Source organism: Pelodiscus sinensis, chromosome 16, assembly GCF_049634645.1.
Source record: "Pelodiscus sinensis isolate JC-2024 chromosome 16, ASM4963464v1, whole genome shotgun sequence".
Lineage (NCBI taxonomy): Eukaryota > Metazoa > Chordata > Testudines > Trionychidae > Pelodiscus > Pelodiscus sinensis.
In genome coordinates, this window is record NC_134726.1 from 11420890 (window position 1) to 11440747 (window position 19858).

Here is a 19858-nt window from a genome sequence, read left to right on the forward strand (position 1 = left end):
CTTTCCAGTGTGTCCACATCCTTTCTGTAGTGGGGAGAGGCCCAGAACTGGACACAATATTCCAGATGTGGCCTCATCAGAGCCGAATAAAGGGGAATAATCATGTCTCTGGATCTGCTGGCAATGCTCCTCTTAATGCATCCTAATATGCCATTAGCCTTCTTGGCTACAAGGGCACACTGTTGAATCATATCCAGCTTCTCATCCACTGTAATCGCAGGTCCTTTTTTGCAGAATGGCTACTTAGCCATTCAGTCCCCAGCCTGTAACAATGGTTGGGATTCTTCCATCCCAAGTACAGGACCCTACACTTGTCCTTGTTGAACCTCATCAGATTTCTTTTGACTCAATCTTTTAATCTGTCCAGGTCACTCTGGACCCTCTCCCTGCCCTCCAGTTTATCTACATCTCCCTCTAGCTTAGTGTCATCTGCAAACTTGCTGAGAGTGCAATCCATCCCCTCATCCAGGTCATTAATAAAGATTGAACAAAACCGGTCCAAGAACAGATCTTTGGGGCATTCCACTAGAAACCGACTGCCAACCTGACATTGAGCCGTTGATCACTACTCAGTGGGCCCAACAGTCTAGCCAGCTTTCTATCCATCTTACAGTCCATTTATCCAATCCATATTCCCTTAACTTGTTGGCAAGAATATCGTGGGAGACCGTATCAAAAGCTTTGCTAAAATCAAGGTATATCACATCCACTGACTTTCCCATATCCACAAAGCCAGTTATCTCATCATAGAAGCTAATCAGATTGGACAGGCACGACTTGCACTTTGTGAATCCATGTTGACTATTCCTGATCACTTTCCCCTCTTCCGAGTGCTTCAAAATGGATTCCTTGAGGATCCCCTCCATGATTTTTCTAGGGTCTGGGGTAAGGCTGACTGGTCTGTAGTTCCCTGGATTGTCCTTCTTTCCTTTTTTAAAGATCGGCACTACATTTGCCTTTTTCTAATCATCCAGGATCTTTCTCGAGCTCCAGAAGTTTTCAAAGGTAATGACCAAAGGCTCCGCAATGACATTTGCCAACTCCCTCAGTACCCTTGGATGCATTAAATCCGGGCCAAAGGATTTGTGTATGTTTAACTTTTCTTAATACTTCCTAACTTGTTCTTTCCCCACCAAGAGCTGTCCACCTCCTTCCCATACTGCATTGCCTAGTGCATTTGTCTGGGAGCTGACTTTGTCCATGAAGACAGAGGCAAAGAAAGCATTGAGTACTTCAGTTTTTCCCACATCATCTGTCACTAGGTTACCTCCCTCATCCAATAAGGGCCCCACAGCCTCTCTGATCACCCTCTTACTGCTAACATGCCCATAGAAACCTTTCTTGTTATCCTTAATATCCCTTGCTAGCTGCAATTCCAATTGCGCTTTCGCCTTCCCAATAAATCCCCTACATTCTCAAGCAATATATTTATACTCCTCCCTAGTCATCTGTCCAAGTTTCCACTTCTTGTAAGCTTCCTTTTTGTGTTTAAGCTCACCAAGGATGTCCCTGGTAAGCCAGTCTGGTCGCCTACCATATTTGCTTTTCTTGCTGTGAATCGGGATGGTTTCTTTCTGTGCCTTTAATAAGGCTTCTTTAAAATACTGCCAGCTCTCCTGGACTCCTTTCCCCTTTATGTAATCATCCCAGGGAATCCTGCCCATCAGTCTCTGAGTGAATCAAAGTGTGCTTTTCTGAAGTCTAAGGTGTGTATTTTGCTACTCTCTTTTCTTCCTTTGGTCGGGATCCTGAAATCTACCATCTCATGTTCACTGCTTCCCAGGTTGTCACCCACCTCTACTTCCCTTACTGGTTCCTCCCTGTTTGTGAGCAGCAGGTCAATCTGCTCATGGACCCTGGTCGTTTCCTTCAGCACTTGTACCAAGAAGTTATCCCCAACATTCTCCAAAAACTTCCTGGATTGTCTGTGTACTGCTGTATTGGTCTCCCAACTGATGTCAGGGAGAGTAAAGTCGTCGATGAGAACCAGGGCCTGTGATCTGGAAGCTTCTCTCAGTTGTCTAAAGAAAGCCTCATCTACCTCATCCACCTGATCTGGCGGTCAATAGCAGACACCAACCACAATATCACCCTGTTGCTTCCACCTGTAAACTTAACCCATAGACTCTCAACAGGTTTTTCTCCTCTTTATACTGGAGTTCAGAGCAATCATAGTGCTCTCTTACATACAGTGCAACTCCTCCTCCTTTTCTCCCCTGCCTGTTCTTCCTGAACAGTCTATACCCTTCCATGACAATGCTCCAGTCATGTGAGTCATTCCACCAAGTCTCTATTATTCCAATCAAATCATAGTTCTTCGACTGGGCCAGGGCTTCTAATTCTTCCTGTTTGTTTCCCAGGCTTCTCGCATTTGTGTACAAACACCTTAGATAGCCAGTTGATTGCCCTACCTTCTCCGTCCAAATCAGGGATCCTACTTTGTTGCTCTTTCATCCTTGTGATTCTTCCCGGTGTCTGACTTCCTCACTTGCCTCAGGGCTTTGGTCTCTGTCCCCCAACGAAGCTAGTTTAAAGCCTTCCTCATTAGGTTTGCAAGCCTGCTGGCGAAGATGCTCTTTCCTCTCTTGGTTAGGTGCATCCCATCTCTTCCTAACAATACTTGTGCTTGGAACAGAGTCCCATGGTTGAAGAAACCAAAGCCGTCTCTCTAACACCACCTGCGTAACCATGCATTTACTTCCTCAATTTGACGATCCCTATCTGGACCTTTTCTTTCAACCGGAAGGATGGATGAGAACACCACTTGTGCTTCAAATTCCTTGATCCTTTTTTTCAGCAGTACACTATCTGCTGTGACCTGCTCAAGGTCATTCTTGGCAGTATCGTTGGTTCCTACATGGAGAAGCAGGAAGGGGTAGCAATCCGAAGGTTTAATCAATTTCAGAAGACTCTTGTTCACATCCTGAATGCGAGCGCCCAGTAAGCAACACACTTCTGGGCTGCTCCTTTTGGGTATGTCTACACTACCCCGCTAGTTCGAACTAGCGGGGTAGTGTAGACATACCCTTTGGCTTGAAGCTTGTGGAAGTGTGGCGCAATCTGATTCATCACACAGCAAAGGTGCTGGAACGGTTTATATAGTGGAGGTTCTGGAGCCACTCAGTCCAGCTGTAAACCCTGCACACGAGGTAAACACTTCAAGCTAGTGGGTATGGCAGCACTACCAGAAACTGGAGCTCCAGCACCTATGTCACACACCAATACCCATCTTAGACTTTAGTTAATGACAAACTTTAAGAGAAGGACAGAGCTTTGAAGTTATTATGACTTTCTCACTGAAAACTGGAGAATAAAGATTTTGGATCTTCAGTTAGCGTAAATTAGTGTAGTCAATGAAGTTACAGGAGTGGAATTATTGATGTTGTTCCACTAGCTGAGGGGCTAGCCCTTGCAGCCCATAGAGCTAGATTTAGCATTTCATTTTATGTAGGAATAATGCAAGGAACCTACAGGCCTGTATCATGTAAGGCCTTTCCTGAAGCAGTTAGCATGAAGCCAGTGAACTTAGGCATAGATAAATAGTCACCCTGGGTATGTCTATACTACCCCACTAGTTCGAACTAGGAGGGTAATGTAGGCATACTGCACTTGCAAATGAAGCCCGGGATTTGAATTTCCTGGGCTTCATTTGCATAAGCGGGGCGCCGCCATTTTTAAAACCCCGCTGGTTCGAACCCCGTGCAGCGCGGCTACACGGGGCACGAACTAGGTAGTTCGAACTAGGCTTCCTAGTTCGTGGAATGAGGAGTAAAGATAGTTCGAACTAGGCTTCCTAGTTCGAACTACCTAGTTTGTGCCCCGTGTAGCCGCGCTGCACGGGGTTCGAACCAGCGGGGTTTTAAAAATGGCGGCGCCCCGCTTATGCAAATGAAGCCCATGAAATTCAAATCCCGGGCTTCATTTGCAAGTGCAGTATGCCTACATTACCCTCCTAGTTCGAACTAGGAGGGTAGTGTAGACATACCCTCTGAGTTTTGGGGACTTGGGAATAGTGTGCTTAAGGGTGGCAATTTGTTCAAAATGACACCAAGTAGCCGCAGAATGTTGAACTGATATTAGCCTTGAATATTTAGGATAGAAATATGGAAATGGTTAACCACGAACTTGCGTTGCCAACAAATTGATGCATATAGTAATGACCTAAAAGTATTAATAAGCTAACCTATAGAATAAATGCACCTCAACATTATTAGGGTAAGGAAGGTAGATATGGACAAAAGAGTCTGGACATTTGAATGAATATTCATGACAGACCCTAGCTCATATAATAGGCCAGGCCACCACATGAGAAGGAACTGATCTGACCTGGATCTGGGCCATCAGACTTGCTTGGCATGCCAAGGACAAGGCAGGACCTTGCTCTCTTACCATGGGATCCCTAAGGAGGTTGTGACTATGTGCAAGAAAAAGAACAAGAAATAACATTAACTCTTATTACTGCTGTATCTTTATATGGTTTGGAACTTTTCTGTCTTTACTCGTGCTAATAGAAGTGGTTAAAGCTTTACTGTGCTTTCATTTTGAGTGTCATCACTGTGCACACCAGGGTTCACGACCCACTATTAAACTGGATAATCTTGATGCTCTTGTGCCTGACTCTGGGACTAGAATCTTATCTTTAAATCAGTATTAACTGGAAATCTAGAACAATCATTAACCACTGCAGCATTGGGCAGCATTACAGTCAGTCAGAACTTTCCCAGATCCTTAGCCATGTTTACTTGTGAGCCACAGGTTGGATACTGTGGAAGACACAGAATACAAAAAGCAAATATATGAGTTAAGGCTGATTTTTTTTCCAAAAGGGGCTGAAGTAAGTAAGTTTCTCAAAACATACAAGTCACTGGGGATGCCTGCCTAATTACTATAGTCCATTTTGAAACTCCCTCCTCTTTATGTTGAGGCCTGTTAAGAATTTAAAGTGTAGACTGGATGAAAGAGAGGCATGAATGACTGTGACAAATTACAAATCAAAGGAAAAACTACTGGGACCCACTGGAGATAATAACAGCTTAAAATGACTATTGGGCTATGTCTAGACTGGCCCCTAATTCCGGAAAAGTCATGCAAAGCAGGTAAGTCAGAATAGGGAAATCCGCGGGGGATTTAAATATCCCCCGCGGGATTTAAATAAACATGTCCGCCGCTTTTTTTCCGGCTTGGGGAAAAGCCGGAAAAAAGTGTCTAGACTGGCGCGATCCTCCGGAATAAAGCCCTTTTCCGGAGGATCTCTTCTTCCTACTTGAAAGTAGGGATTTGAATTTCCCAGGCTTCATTTGCACAAGCGGGGAGCCGCCATTTTTAAAACCCCGCTGGTTCGAACCCCATGCAGCGCGGCTACACGGGGCTCGAACTAGGTAGTTCGGACTAGGCTTCCTATTCCAAACTACCGGTACACCTCGTGGACTTTTGTCGACAAAAATAACCTGCGTCTACACTACCGCTGAGTTCTGTCGACATAACGTTGACAGAACTCAGCAGTTTTGTCGACGCTGGTAAACCTCATTTTACGAGGAATAACGCCTTTTGTCGACAGAGTTCTGTCGACAGAAGGCATTATTGCATCTAAACTGTCCTTTGTGTCTACACTGCGATGTCGACAAAGCAGCTTGCTTTGTCGACAGAACTGAATGTAGTCTAGACGCTCTTTGTCGACACAAGCTTTGTCGACAGTATCTGTCGACAAAACTTCTGTCGACAAAAGCCTATAGTCTAGACGTACCCTAAGGGGGAAGAGGGATATGATAGAGCTCTATAAAATCATGACTGGTGTGGAGAAAGTAATTAAAGAAAAGTGATTTACTTGTTCCCATAATACAAGAACTAGGGGTCACCAAATGAAACATGTTTAAAACAAACAAAAAGAAGTAGTTCTTCACACAACTCACAGCCAACCTGTGGAACTTCTGACCAGAAGATGTTGTAAAGACCAGGAATTTAACAGGGTTCAAAAAGAACTAGATATATTAGGGATGTGAAAGACTAGTTGACTAGTTGTTCCCTCCTCCCCCGCTCCTCCCTGCCCCACTCTCTCTATCAGAAAGAGGCAGCAAGTGGGAGAAAGAGGAGAAGTACTTCAAAGCAACAGTGCCGCATGGAACCTGGGGCCAGCTGGGGTGTCCCCAGGCTGCACGCGGCATTTCAAAGCAACAGTGCCGCATGGAGCCTGTGGTCAGTGGGAGAGTTCCCAGATGATCCCAGGTTCCACGTGGCACTGCTGCTTTGAAGCACGGCAAGGAGCCTGACTCCAGGAGCCTGACTCCAGGAGCCTGATTCCAGGCTCCACGCAGCGCTTTCGCCTTTGAAGTGTAGCAACAGCCTTAACAGTCAAAATGCACTGACTATTCGATTAGTCAGTTGCTTGCAATTTAACATCCCTGAGATAAATTCAGGAGGTTAGGTTCATCAATGGCTATTGGCCATGATGGGCAGCAATGGTGCTCATAGCATCTGTTTGTCAGAAGCTGGAAATGGATGACGGGTGGGATCACTTGATGATTGTCTGTGCTGTTCATTCCCTTTGGGGCAGTTGGCATTGGCCACTGTCAGCAGACAAGATACTGGGCTAGACAGACCTTTGGTTTGACCCAGTATGGCCGTTTTTATATTATTACTGCAGCCCCCAGTACTCTGTGGTCTATCCCATTGGCCTCATGTAACTGTTAATGGACACAGATCAGAGATTCGAAATGATAACACACAGAAACCTGTTGGGGAACATTTTAACTTGCCTGAGCACTCATTAATAGATTTAAAAGTGGCTATCCTCTTACAAAGCAATTACAGGAACCAACTAGACAGAGAGACTGCAGAACTAGCTTTCATATGCAAATTTGACAGATTTAGCCAGGGATTACACAAAGACATTTCTTGGATGGGCCATTATATTCAACCCTCAAATTACATCAGAAGCTAAGTATTGGGCACTTACAGGCCACTCTATTAGCCTCATTTTTCACAGACACTCTAATTGAATAGTTTTAGTTTTTTCTTTCCCTCTTCCTCTCCCCTCTTTTTCTGCTATTTATTTGTACCTGTGGATCCTTTGCTCCATTTGTCTGAGGAAGTGGGTTGTGCCCACAAAAGTTCATGATACTATCTGTATTTTTTGTTAGTCTCTTGGGGCACGTCTAGACTACCCTCGGCTACTGAAAGTAGATATGCAAATTTGGCATGAATTTGCATATCTTCTTCCGATCCCTTTTTCGGAAGAGTTTTTTTCGGAAAAAAAAAGCAGTCTAGATGGGGTGTTTTGAAAGAACCCTGTAGACCTCATTTTTTGAGGAATAAGGGTTCTTTAGAAAAGGGAGGAGTTTGAGTGAAAGACCCCATCAAAACTGGCTAATAATATTCCTCAGCCAGTCAGAATACAGAAAGTTGTAAAGTGAATGATTATTAAGTGACCTGAAAAAGACAAAATTGGGTTTGCATGTTTCCTCCTTTGTGACATATAAAGAAAACCTGAGTATCACTTTTTCCAGCTTCTTTCATTCATAAGAAATCCAGGTATTTTCTGCCCTGTTTTTCATGGTAGAGTCCATGGAAAACTGGAGGGTTATGTCAATTTGCAAAATCAAATAAGTTAAATTGCCAAAGGAAGAGATTTATAGTCAGACTGTGACTCTTATTTAAGCTTTATGCCCTTAGTACTTTGGCAATGTAAAAAGGGCCTTAATACGACTGAGACTGAGGCACTTTGTTTTTTCTTGTTTGCTAGCTCTTGTTTAATTCTAATACCAATTAAGCGCTCGCAAGTAAAAGGTACAACACATCCACCATGAGATTTATGGGTCTAGATACTCACATACATACTGAGGCTTCAAGTAAAATTAAAGGCCAGGCTTCACAATAGATGAAAAATCAAACAGAACAAATGCTTTGAAACCAGACTAAAACATCCAAGCTTTTTTGATCTACACAAAAAAATGTAAAAGCCCAGAAGCCCAGTCTGTGTATGTCTGTGGAAGGCAAGCACAAAAGAGTCATGAACTGAAGGGAATTTGTTTAAAAATGTGAAGAAATGTTAATGGAACATGTTTCTATTATTTACTGCATTTTTTGTGCATTCACTTAAAACCCAAAAAGAAGGCTGAATTTGTGCAGACAGTTTGCCTTTCAAATCTGGTCTCTTTGTGTATATAGTATTGTTGCTTAGTTAAATGACTAATGTGTCAGACTGGATTTTGACATTGGCCTAAGAGACAGGAATTTCATATTCATTCAGCTTGCTATCTCCGTGGACCTTCAGTAGAATATCTTCTTATACCTGAGGTTATCCAGCTCTGAGGGAGTGGGAGGGAGTGGGTGTGTGAGGCAAATGAGTAATGTGTACTGAGTGTGTGCAGTGGGTTCTGAGAGTTGGCTTCAATGAAAAAACAATGAAAGTAACAGGAACCCAAAGCTAGAACTAATTCCCCACCTGAAACCAATGAGAACTCTTGGGAGGGATGTTTTCCCTTTGAGCTTGTTGATGTAACTCCTATTAATACTGCTAGTTGTATATATAGGGCCTGATTCTGCAATTGGATCTTTGTGCCCAGGTGAAAATTCCACCCTTGGTTCTAGTTCTCTGCTCTTGATCCCAGATGGGCGAGGAAATAGGGCACATTTGATTAATGGGTTACTGCTGCAGGGGGTAGAAAACAAGAGTCTTGATAAAACTGTTCACCCTCCGTCTGCAGGAGGCTTCACCATTGCTCAGTGAGGAAGGTATTAGTAGATTTGCAGCAACAAATCTATCCTTCCTGTACCATTGCTTCCTTCACCTCTCCAGGTAAACACACACGGCATGCACAAACCATGTATAGGCTGCTTCTTTCACAGTTCAGTGGAACTATCCTTGTTCCACTACATCCAGGGCCCAGTGTATGACCCTGAAAGAGACGTCAGGATTTACTCCTAAGAGAACATCTTCCAAACCCTCTGAAATAACACTGTCACTTTCATTTGGTAATATAGCATGAATTGTTCCATAAACCTAGTCCACTGAGATGTGACACAGCCTCACCTAGCCACATCTGACTACAGTGCAACTCTGCACTGAGAAATTGTTCCATCCCTCCATGGCAGCTAGTCACCTGCTATTCCACCCATCCTTCTTGTCATCTGTTGAGGGGCCATCTTTGCTTCACCGTGTACTGAGATTCATTCAGAAGGAAAGCATGTGTTCAGGGGCAGCCATAGACTAGTTGCCAGCAACTGGCACCCTAGGCGAATCATGCAATCGGAGCCCCACCTCCAAACTGCTCAATGATATTGTGCCACCATTTGGCACCCCATTTAACTTGGCATCCTAGGTGACCGCCTAGTTCACCTCTATGGACGGGCCACCCCTGCACGTGTTATTTATTACACTGGGTTTTGAAAGGTCTCCACTTATTTTCAATGTAGTTCTTTAATAGATGCTGTGCCCTTGATATCTCTGCCAGTGGAAACTAGTCTTATCAGCTTGGCTCACTGCTATGATGCCTTTTTCTAGGCGGATGTAATCAACTGGTGGGAATACTTGCACAGTTCCAGTTTAGAGGAAGCACAAAGAGTAGAAATTAAATAATATCCATTCCCCTTTCCCTGCCTCCCACATGGAAATTACCACTTATGTTGTCCATATTACTGAACAATTCTAGCACATCGAGTTATGGAAGAATTGTGCCATGTAGGCTGGCACTATACACATGTGTTAAATAATCATGACAATCATTTGGGTCCCAGTTCTGCAATGTGATGCATCAAGGCTGATATCAGTGGAGTGCTTCTTAGATGGGAGATCTGCTCACATGTATCCCATTGCAGGATCAGGGCCTTAATGATCCATATTCTTAGCTTATTTTTCTCTCATCTTGCACTTCCTCTTAGCGTATGTCTATTCTGCAAAAAACAAACAAACAAACAAACAATAAACAAATCACCATGGCATCAAATCTCAGAGTCCAGGTCAGATGACTTGTTCTAGTAGTCCTTGAACTGGAGCTGGGCTCTGAGACTTCCCCTATTGCCAGGATCCAAGAGGAGCCAGAATGTCTGCACTGCTATTTTTAGCCCCACAACCTTTGGGACTTGGGATATTTAAATATCCCCTGCGGCATTTGCATGAACATGGCTGCTACTTTCAAGTAGGAATAAAGGATCTTCCGGAAAAGGGCTTATTTTCCTCAAGATCCCGTCTAGACTGGCGCTTTTCTCCGGCAAAGCCCCGAGCTGGAAAAAAGCGGCAGCCATGTTCATGCAAATGCCGCGGGGGATATTTAAATCCCCCGCGGAATTTGCAATTCCGAAGTGTCTCATTAGTATCCCTTTTACGGAAAAGGGTGCCAGTGTAGACACAGCCTTAGTGTTTGGTGGGGGTGGTGTATGTGAGCAGCTGTTTGCAATTTAGTTGCTGAATACCAGACCTCTACATGTCTTAAAGAGGCTGCCCAGCTACAGTCATAGCTGCCATTTTCATAATGTTAGACATGTTCATTGTAGATGATTGGAGGAGCTGCTCTGAGACTTTTCCATTGTTTTGTCTGGAAAACTATCATGGGAAATATGTCTGTTCTTTTGTTCTTCATTCCTAGTTCTCTTAGTGGTCAGTCAGAGGGAGGATAGGGATGTCATGGAGTTACTCCTGCCTGAATAATATTTCCATTGCTATATTTCAGTGAATTAGTGGAATGCGTGCATTGGGGGATGCGATGTGACTGCCTTTGTTATACTGGAAGGTGCTTATCCTGGATAGAGATTTAAAAATCATCATGTATGGATAGTCTCAGCCTACTTCAAACAGCTCTGGAAATGCCAGGATTCAGGCATAAATCTGTGCCTCATATTCTTCTTGTAATACAGAGACACTTGATAGACTGGATGTAGTAATGGTACCAATTAGGACCACATTTTTCATAAAAGGGCCACTTGATTTTTCAGTGCCTCAGTGTATGAGTGCCAAACTCAGGTCCAAAGCTTGAAGCGTGCAAGATCCATGACAATGTGGTTGAAAGCGAACTTTGACAATAGCCTAAAAAATAAGGTAGGCAAGTATTTCTTTTTAAGGATGCATACATATTCAGGGACAAACTAAAAAGGCTCTCATCTCATTGTACAAGCTGTTTGAGAGCACTGCTCATTCTGTCACAGGAGTATTTTAGTGCTTTAAAAAAAATTGCCAGAAAACATCTGCAGTCTGCAAAGAGCTGTTCCAAAAAGCATCTTGTCCGCATTAGTCTGTGATGCATCCCCAAAGGATTTATTACCTATGGTTGGCTGACTCTCAGCAAATCCCCCTTCTTTCATCTAGATGGCACTCTAGAGTCTGGAAAAGCCTTTTACAGATTGCTGGGGAGTGCAGACATTTTAGCAATGACTGCAAGGAATCTGGCTCTTAAATTAACTTTAGTCAAACTTATTGTGCATGAATGGGGAGGAGAGAAGACGCATAAAGGGGGAGCAATAGAATATCAATGCTGCTTCTAAAATTTTAGAAGCTAAATGAACATGGAGAAATACTGTCTGTGGCTGAAGCAAATGTTAGTACCTTTTTGGTGTGCATATGTAAGAAAGGAAGACCAGTGATTTGTTCAGAGGCATTTTGATATTGGCATCTTCTCCTTAAAGAACAACAACCAAGTATAAAGTCCTATTTCTCGAGCACATTTCTTGTTTCTTTTCCTATTTTTGATTCTTTCCTCAGCTTGTCTGCTGAATGTTCAGTCTCTGACTTGTTCATTGTATATATTCCCCAGGTCCATATAATGATAGCAAGTAAATAGGGGAATTTGGGGAACTGGCAAAGGAAGATCCCTAAAAGCAGGGTAGAGTTAAAAACACCTGGAGTCATGATGGTCAGTTGCTGAGGATTCAGAAGACTTCCAGATTACCAGCTCTGGACAAATACCTAACACAGTGGGCCACAAATCTGGATGAGAGAGACCTCCTAGGCTCTACCAAGCTATACATGATTAATATAGTTGGAAAATTTGTTGGTGAAAATTAAAATATTTTGATTCTGAAATGCTACTTGGTCACCTGATGGGAGATTTAGATTGAGGATCACATGCTCCTATTCTCCTTTCAAGGCACCACATCATCATAGCTTCCCTTTCGTTGAAAGGGGTAAGTGCAACATAGCACTCATGTGGCCCAGTGGGTAATGTGGAATCCTTGTTCTCAGTGACTAGAAAAACAAGGTAGTAATAATAACTACTACAGGAGAGCTGAACTATTAGACAGGAGCAGGGAAGAGGAGGGTACTGGCATACTGTTGGTGCTTTCGAAAGGAATCTCTGGTAGCAGTGAGAAGTATTGTCAGGATCAGGTCTTAGGTCCTATATGATGGGAAGCCAAGGAGTGAGACTGACCCATCTTAGCTGCTGGAGAGCTCCATGTTTGGCTTCACACATGATAAGCTAAAGAACCCTTTAAAACTGCCCTGCTTCTACAAACAAGACAAGACACTATATCTTTCTACCTTTTTCAGCAATATCCCTAGTTGCACAGGAGTGAACAATTTCACTGCTAAGCCCTATGAAGAAAACCACTGCTGGGGGCCCATCAGCAGGATTAATGCTTACAGAATTTTTCTGGTGAGAATTTTTGTGGCATTTACTTAATTTATTTAATTCTCTAAAAACCTGAAGCTATTATATTCAAGGAGTTAGCCATCAGTAATTATTCCCCCCCCCCCCCCCCTCCTCTCTTGTGTTTTTTTTCCCTAACAGGCTGGCTTTGTTTTACTGATAGGACCTTTTGTATTTTTCTCCATTCAGAAGAATAAATTTATTCAAATCTTTGCTACCATTGTATCCTTCTCAGGTAAGATGAAATACAGAGCAGCCTTGGGATATTTTCAGGCTGCTGAGTGAGTAGAGTTATTTATCTCTGCAAACAGTAGTTACATTTACAACCTCTAACACCCAAAGCTACACAAGGTTACTTTTAAGGGATTTGTATAATTCATATTTTGCCACTGATGTGTGTGTCTTTCAAATGGCTCCACCCTGCAGGCAGTTTTATATGAAATAATGCTTGTATTTTTAGTGGGGCCTAATTCCTTTGGAAATTTAATAGGAATTGGGCACCTTGCTTTGAAAGCTAAATGCTTGTTAAAGGCTTTGCAGGATGTGGGCCCTGGTTTGTGTTGAGCAAAATAATGAAAAGTCACATCTTTAAAAGGGCTTGGTGCCCAGAAGCTTATTGTTTTGCAATCAAGTTTCAGAGCAGCATATATTTATATGGAGCACAAGAATACTCAGAATTAGAACAGAAGTTACTAAGAAGTGTTTGGAATATGAAAGCTCATGCTTAGTGACTTATGCCAACCTCTATCTAATTATTATGGGCTAGGAGATAATGTCCTGAGGGAGCAGATTGGCCCAGAACTGATTGCTCTGTCTGGAATTTCTTGCATCCTCCTCTGAAGAGTGATGGTCACTGTTAGAGATGAGACACTGGACTAGATGCACTGTGAGTCTGATGAAGGCTGGCAGCTCCTGTGTATAAACTGCTGTTTTCAATGGAAGTTGCTGGATGCTGAACACTTGGAAGAATTTGGTCATTGATAAGGTGCCTGAATTGCAACTGAGCTCTTTTGAAAATCTGGCCTCAATTCTGTTAGCTAAGAACTTTTGAAACATGCGGTGTAAGGGCCTGATCCAAAGTCTGCTGAAATGAATAGAAGATCTCCAGGATTCTGCTCTCAGTAACTGTGACTCAATGCTAAGGAGATGTCTCAGAATTTGCCTGCAGACACAGAAGAGGGAATCAAGAAGGCTTATAAAATAGTCTTACACCACTGATTATTTTTCCTGCTTCAGTTAAGTTATCTCTCTCTCTCTCTCTCTCTCTCTCTCTCTCTCTCTCTCTCTCTCTCTCCCTCCCTTCCCCCCCCCCCCCCCAGGGATGGCAGTAATTTTTGACTGGGGGGGGGGCACTCCAAGAATTTGGTAAATGGTCAAGGGTTGCACTCTTCTATGCTAATAATAGAGAAGGTATGGGGTCTGGGATGGAGGTTTAGTGCAGGAGGGAGCTCAGGGTGGGATGTAGGAGGGGCTGCAGAGGTCTGGGAGGGAGGTGTGACTAGGGGAGGAGTGCAGGAGGAGGTGCAAAGGGTTTGGATTGTGATCTAGAGGAGGAGGAGGTTGTGACCTGGGGCAGTGTATTGAGGGAAGTGAGGTGGAGTGCCTGCATTGGAGTGCTACATACCCTAGCTGGTTCAACAGGACCCTCTGATAGGCTCCCTGCACTGCTCAAAGCACTGCTCATACCCCCACACTGCTCAAAGCAGTCAGCTGCTGGGGCCATGTGTGTCTGTACAACATGCCAGTTGGGTGGTCCTCCGCACGCTGCCTGCACCACAAGTATGGCCCAAGCAGTTCCCATCAGCAAGTTTTTTGCTGTTTTGAGTGAAGTGTGGGGCCAGAGCAAGCAGGGAACCTGTCCAAGAATCCCACTGTACTCCTCATTCACATTATACATGCATTGATACCAGTGTCAGATGGTTGAGCTGAAGCACAGAGAGAGGATTATAATACATCTGAAACATTATTGTCTGCTACACAGATAAATATGCTGCATTTTGGAATTTTGGGGAGGGCTGGAAGATAGACCTGCCTCTTTTCTATAGCTGTTGACCTCATTTGTCTGAAGACTGTTTATGAGCTGATTAAGTTCCATATTTGTTTAATTCTATATACAACTGGCCTTTCCTGTTTGCATTGGCAGCACAAAGAGAAACACAGTTCTACACATCATTATAACTCTTGGCTGTGTCTAGACTGGCCAGTTTTTCCGGAAAATCAGCCACTTTTCCGGAAAAACTTGCCAGCTGTCTACACTGGCCGCTTGAATTTCCGCAAAAGCACTGACTTCCTACTGTAAGAAATCAGTGCTTTTTGCGGAAATACTATACTGCTCCCGTTCGGGCAAAAGTCTTTTTCCAAAAGACTTTTGTGCAAAAGGGCCAGTGTAGACAGCAGAGATTTCTTTTCCGCAAAAAAGCCCCGATCGCTAAAATGACGATCAGGGCTTTTTTGTGGAAAAGCGCGTCTAGATTGGCCACGGACACTTTTCCACAAAAAGTGCTTTTGCGGAAAAGCGTCCTGCCAATCTAGACGCTCTTTTCCGAAAATGCTTTTAATGGAAAACTTTTCCGTTAAAAGCATTTCCGGAAAATCATGCCAGTCTAGATGTAGCCCTTGTGTTTACAGATGACTGACATTGTTCTCTGTAAGCTGAGTGCTTATGTGGCCACCCAGGAGAAATTCAAGTGCTGCCCAGCTGAATAGCAGAGCACCCTCAGCCTCCCACAGCTGGCATCATGTGTTTCTACTGGTGGTACCCATCTACATATATATATAGGTGCACTTAACAAAATTTATTCTGCACATGAATGGAAAAAATCAAAAGGAACACTGATGACTGGATAACATCTTTCTTAATTTATGGGTTAATTAACAACACTTCACATAATGCCATTTTCAGGGTCTGAGTCTCCTACCCCAAATGTTGTATTAAACTTTAGGGGCCAGATTTTCAGCTGCTGTAAATCCTTGTCTCCGAAGGAAAGCTATTCTGATCCTGACATTTGACTTTATATGAACTGGCAAGGAGTGTGGTCTAGTAGCTAGAGCACTCACTGGGAATTCAGGTCAGCAGCTTTTTGAGGATTCCTAGGCTCAGTTGGAGCAGGACATGACTTGTCATACATGGGTGTACTGTATAGGAGCTAAGCATTTCAGAAATATCTGCTTTAAGGATTCTGTCTCTTTCATGGACATTTTACTTTAGAAAGTTTTAACTTTATTGTAAAGGATTGTTTCCATTTCATTTTTAAAGTTGGGAGGTTATAAACCTTCTGGCTGAGGTTTCATTTTTCTGGATCAAAAAGAGAAGTGAATTGCATGTTTAAATCCCGTGGGGATGCTTGAAGTATTACCTAAGTGTAGAACACATTGTTCCTGAAAGCAGCTCAGCTGCCTGACCTACCTAGAGTGGTGACTCATCCACCTCATCTCTGGCACCGATGGGGATATAAGCATATTCTTTTCATAGCCTCAAGAATTATCACTTGCAGTTTTCATTGTGTTTCAGGGCAGTGCAATGCTGCATGTGAAAGCTACTGTCACACTGGTGTAACACAATGTAATTGCCAAGCTCCGCCTGGGCCAACTTTCCATACTGTGGCCATGTTGCCATTTGTAGGTTCACTGACATTCTTCAGGAGCAACTTTTATCAAAGTAAATTAAAGTTAAAAAAATAGCCACAGCACCAGTGAGACCCAGAATTCAGTGTCTGTTAACCTGCTGCATTTCTGATCCACAAGAGACTACAGCTCCCAGCCATGGAAGTTAATCCTTTCATTCAAGGTGGAGTGAGTCACATGGGAGGTTTGGAGTTCCCAGGTTCACTCCCTGGTGACAACTCCGATGATGATTGTTATACAAAGAAAATGGGGACAGCAACATGGTCAAATACTGTTTGATGGTTTCCACATGGACAGTACTCTCTGGGCAACATTGCCAGCAATTTTTTATTTTGCCTGCGGGGTGATTGCACCCATAGAGCATTTGTATGCAATCAAGCCCTGTCAAAAGAATGGTTAGTAAATCTAAGAGATAGCTATTTATTTTTCATTTGTGTTGTAATTTGCTTGTGTTTTCAGTTGTTCAGAATGACCAAGCAACTTCATTAATTTACTGAATGAGGCTTGTGTTTGTGTCTGCTACAAAGATAATTGGCCTTGGCAGACAGCACTTTTTAAATGAATTCTGAGTAGGCCATGTTGATGGCCAGTTTCTGGAGCAGCAACCGTAAACCCCATGTGACAGCAACTTGGGACTGAACATTATAATTTTCTTCAATAGTCAGTATGACTGTGAAGATGCTGATTTTATATAAGAAACTAGCTTTCTTCCCCTTGCTCAATCTTCATATGATCTTGCTTTCTAGGGCTACAAGAGCAGGTGGGGCTGGGTTGTTTATGCTGCCTACGGCTCTACCTTTAAATAAGGGGTATTGATACCTGAACCAGTCTGGTTAGGATGATAGTGGATTTTATATTCATGAGGCACAACTTGTTTAGACACTTCCTGGTGACCTCATTCCATCATTTTAGTAGATACTGTCTCATTTCCAGGCCCATTTCCTCCGACAAGTTAAAGTTCTCTAGGAATTGTTTTAACAATGTGATTTTCAGAGTCTGTTGGTTTTCCAAGGAAACAAAACTCTGTTCTATTAAGATGTTTGCCTAAAATCTCGGGGGGGGGGGGGGGGGGAGAGAGAGAGTGAGTCCAGATTCAATATCTTAGTATATTACACACAGATAAGCAATAGGAAAAATGCTTGTGGCTTAAGCTCTACACTTTATAGTCAGAGGTATTTCAAAGACTTTCCTGTCTTTCTATTCAAAAACAAAGCTAGCAGAAGGAAAATGGACATCACTTAATATCAGAGGCTTATTATTTGACATTACTCTTATAAAACATTATATAGTTCTCCACTTTAAATTAAGGCAATAATTTTCTGATATTTTAAGAACATAAGAATGGCCGTACTGGGTCAGACCAAAGGTCCATCCAGCCCAATATCCTGCCTGCCAACAGTGGTCAATGCCAGGTACCCCAGAGGGAATGAACTGAACAGGTAATGATCAAGCCATCTCTTGACAGAGAAAAACATATCTTTTCCCTATATTCACCTTTGGGCAATATGGGAACTCACAAAGGGATGTTTCATACATAAAGGCATAGAAAAGTAAAGTCTGTTTTAAAGAAGCTGATCTGAGGAGATCACTGTTACCTTAAGAGGAAGGATTACCGAGTGGACAAGACAGGAGCCTGGCATTTGGGGAGGGAGAGTGGAGGAGACTGAGTTTGAATTACTACTCTGCAACAGGCTTCATGTGTGATGTTTGGTAAATCACTTAGGGTAACGTTATCAGACGTGCCTCAGCAACATAGAAGCTAACTCTCATTCAAAAATGGGATTTAGGCTCCTAAACCACTCAGGCACTTGGGAAATTTGACACGTTGTCTTTTTCTGCCTAGTTTCCTTAACTGCAAGATGGGCATAATAACACTGTGTGGTTGTTGTGATGATGCATACATCAGACTGTGAGGTAGACAGAGATTTGGTAATGGTGATTAGATGAAATACCTTTGAGAGCAGAAAGGTAACTTGATTGCCATAAATCTCCTTCCCAAGCCTCTCCTGATCAGGGATTCTAGCGGCTGAATTTTTCTGTGTACATTTTAAAAATTAAAGTCTAGGTTGTTTCTACACAAGCAGAGTGACCATTTACTATGCTCTTGCTATTTTGTAGTGCACGTCTCTCTCTTTCCTTTTAACTGAAGCCCAGTGACAGTTCTGGAGCCCAGAAAAACTCTTGGAAACTATCAGTATCCAGGGTCAGTCTTGCTAGGTGGCAATTAGCAGCTGAGTATAAAATGCATGTAAAGAGTTGTTATCAATGGGGCCTTTCTGGTGGCATGTATTGTGCTAGAGGCAAATGTAAATTGAGGCATGGGCACCTTAAGACAAGAGCCAGAAAGACTATTAGATCCCAGGTTGATTTTTTAAGTCTGGCAGGTTGCAGGTAAAATATCTTATTACTTACCAGTAAAGCAGGGCTACTCAACTTTGGAAGTCCCGGGGCCACAATGATATTCAAATTATATGCTGAGGGATGCAACTTAAGTGTGGTTGCATGTACATGCAAATATAGATGCAAGTATATGCAAATAGCTTCTTTCACACTGACTGGCATAAATGCAATAATTAAGGCAAGTCTACACAACACACAGGCCCCATTTAAGACTGTTCTGTTGATATTAATAAAATTCAATATTTATTCAATTTCCACCCATATTACAGCACTTTTAATGAGCAATGACAGTCCAGGAAAGTAACTACTAAAACACACATGAACAGAAGACCATTGTATTGACTACTTTTTTGTTTTGGCTCCCACCCATTGAGCCCTGCATAAACCCAAAGTGCACCGTGGGCAGCAAACAAACGGGTTGCGTGTTGAGTAGCCCTGCAGTAGAGTAAACCTGATCAGTATGTCAGACAATGGAAATACATGCAATGCTGTTTTTGTTAAAAAAAAAAAAAGAAAAGGTGCCGGTACCCTGTGCTGATGCATACCATCACAAAAAAAGCACTGAAAACATGGAACCCCATAGTTCCCTTCTTTAAGTCACTTTTCTATCTTCAAGCAAATTTTAACTAAATTCAGCCTGTGGCAAAGAAAACTTTAACCTTGAATCTGACTTTTGTGTAGGAACCCCTTTCCTTCCAGGAACCATTAAGTTTCTAGTTTGCATCCCCTGGTTACTAAATGAGAAACATATTTTGCTTTCAGATGTGTGTGAGTTATTCAGGGTTTATATTTAGCAATGTTGAAAGTACTGTGTGTGTTCTAAAAGGAGCAATGCCATTTGGATAGCGATCAGCCTTTGCTGATCTACTGAATTCTATTGAGGATGGGTGCATATGGCATATACATGTACAGTGGAAGGTATCTGCAATTAGCTTTGGTGTAAGGAGACTTTGTTCCTGACTGTACTGGGTTTAGAAGCAAGCCCTTGGTAAAGAGGAATAAAAATCTAGGGTAAAACCCTGGCCTCAGCTAAAGTCAATAGAAATTTTGTCATTGATTTCAGTGGGGCCTGGTTATCACCCTTTGAGTTGCTTTAGTATAGAGTGGTGTTCAAAACATCATTGCATAATTAATGGTCCGCTTCTTTTGATGAAGTTTTGTGCAGAAAAGATCAATTCAAACTACAAGGGGTGTGAATTATGTATGCATAGGTATTATTTGCTCTGTAGTCTAAAGGTTAACTAAAACAGCCTTGAAGG

General features: G+C 42.7%; 1 protein-coding gene across 1 annotated transcript in view; it reads left to right on the top strand.

Moving 5' to 3' along the window:
- Positions 1-19858, top strand: part of LOC106732119 (transmembrane protein 104-like) — a 148388-nt gene that overhangs the window by 63132 nt on the left and 65398 nt on the right. The window contains exons 8-9 of the mRNA XM_025185417.2: positions 12476-12581; positions 12717-12810. Coding sequence (XP_025041202.1) covers positions 12476-12581; positions 12717-12810 — 200 coding nt within the window. The remainder of the gene's footprint in view (positions 1-12475; positions 12582-12716; positions 12811-19858) is intronic.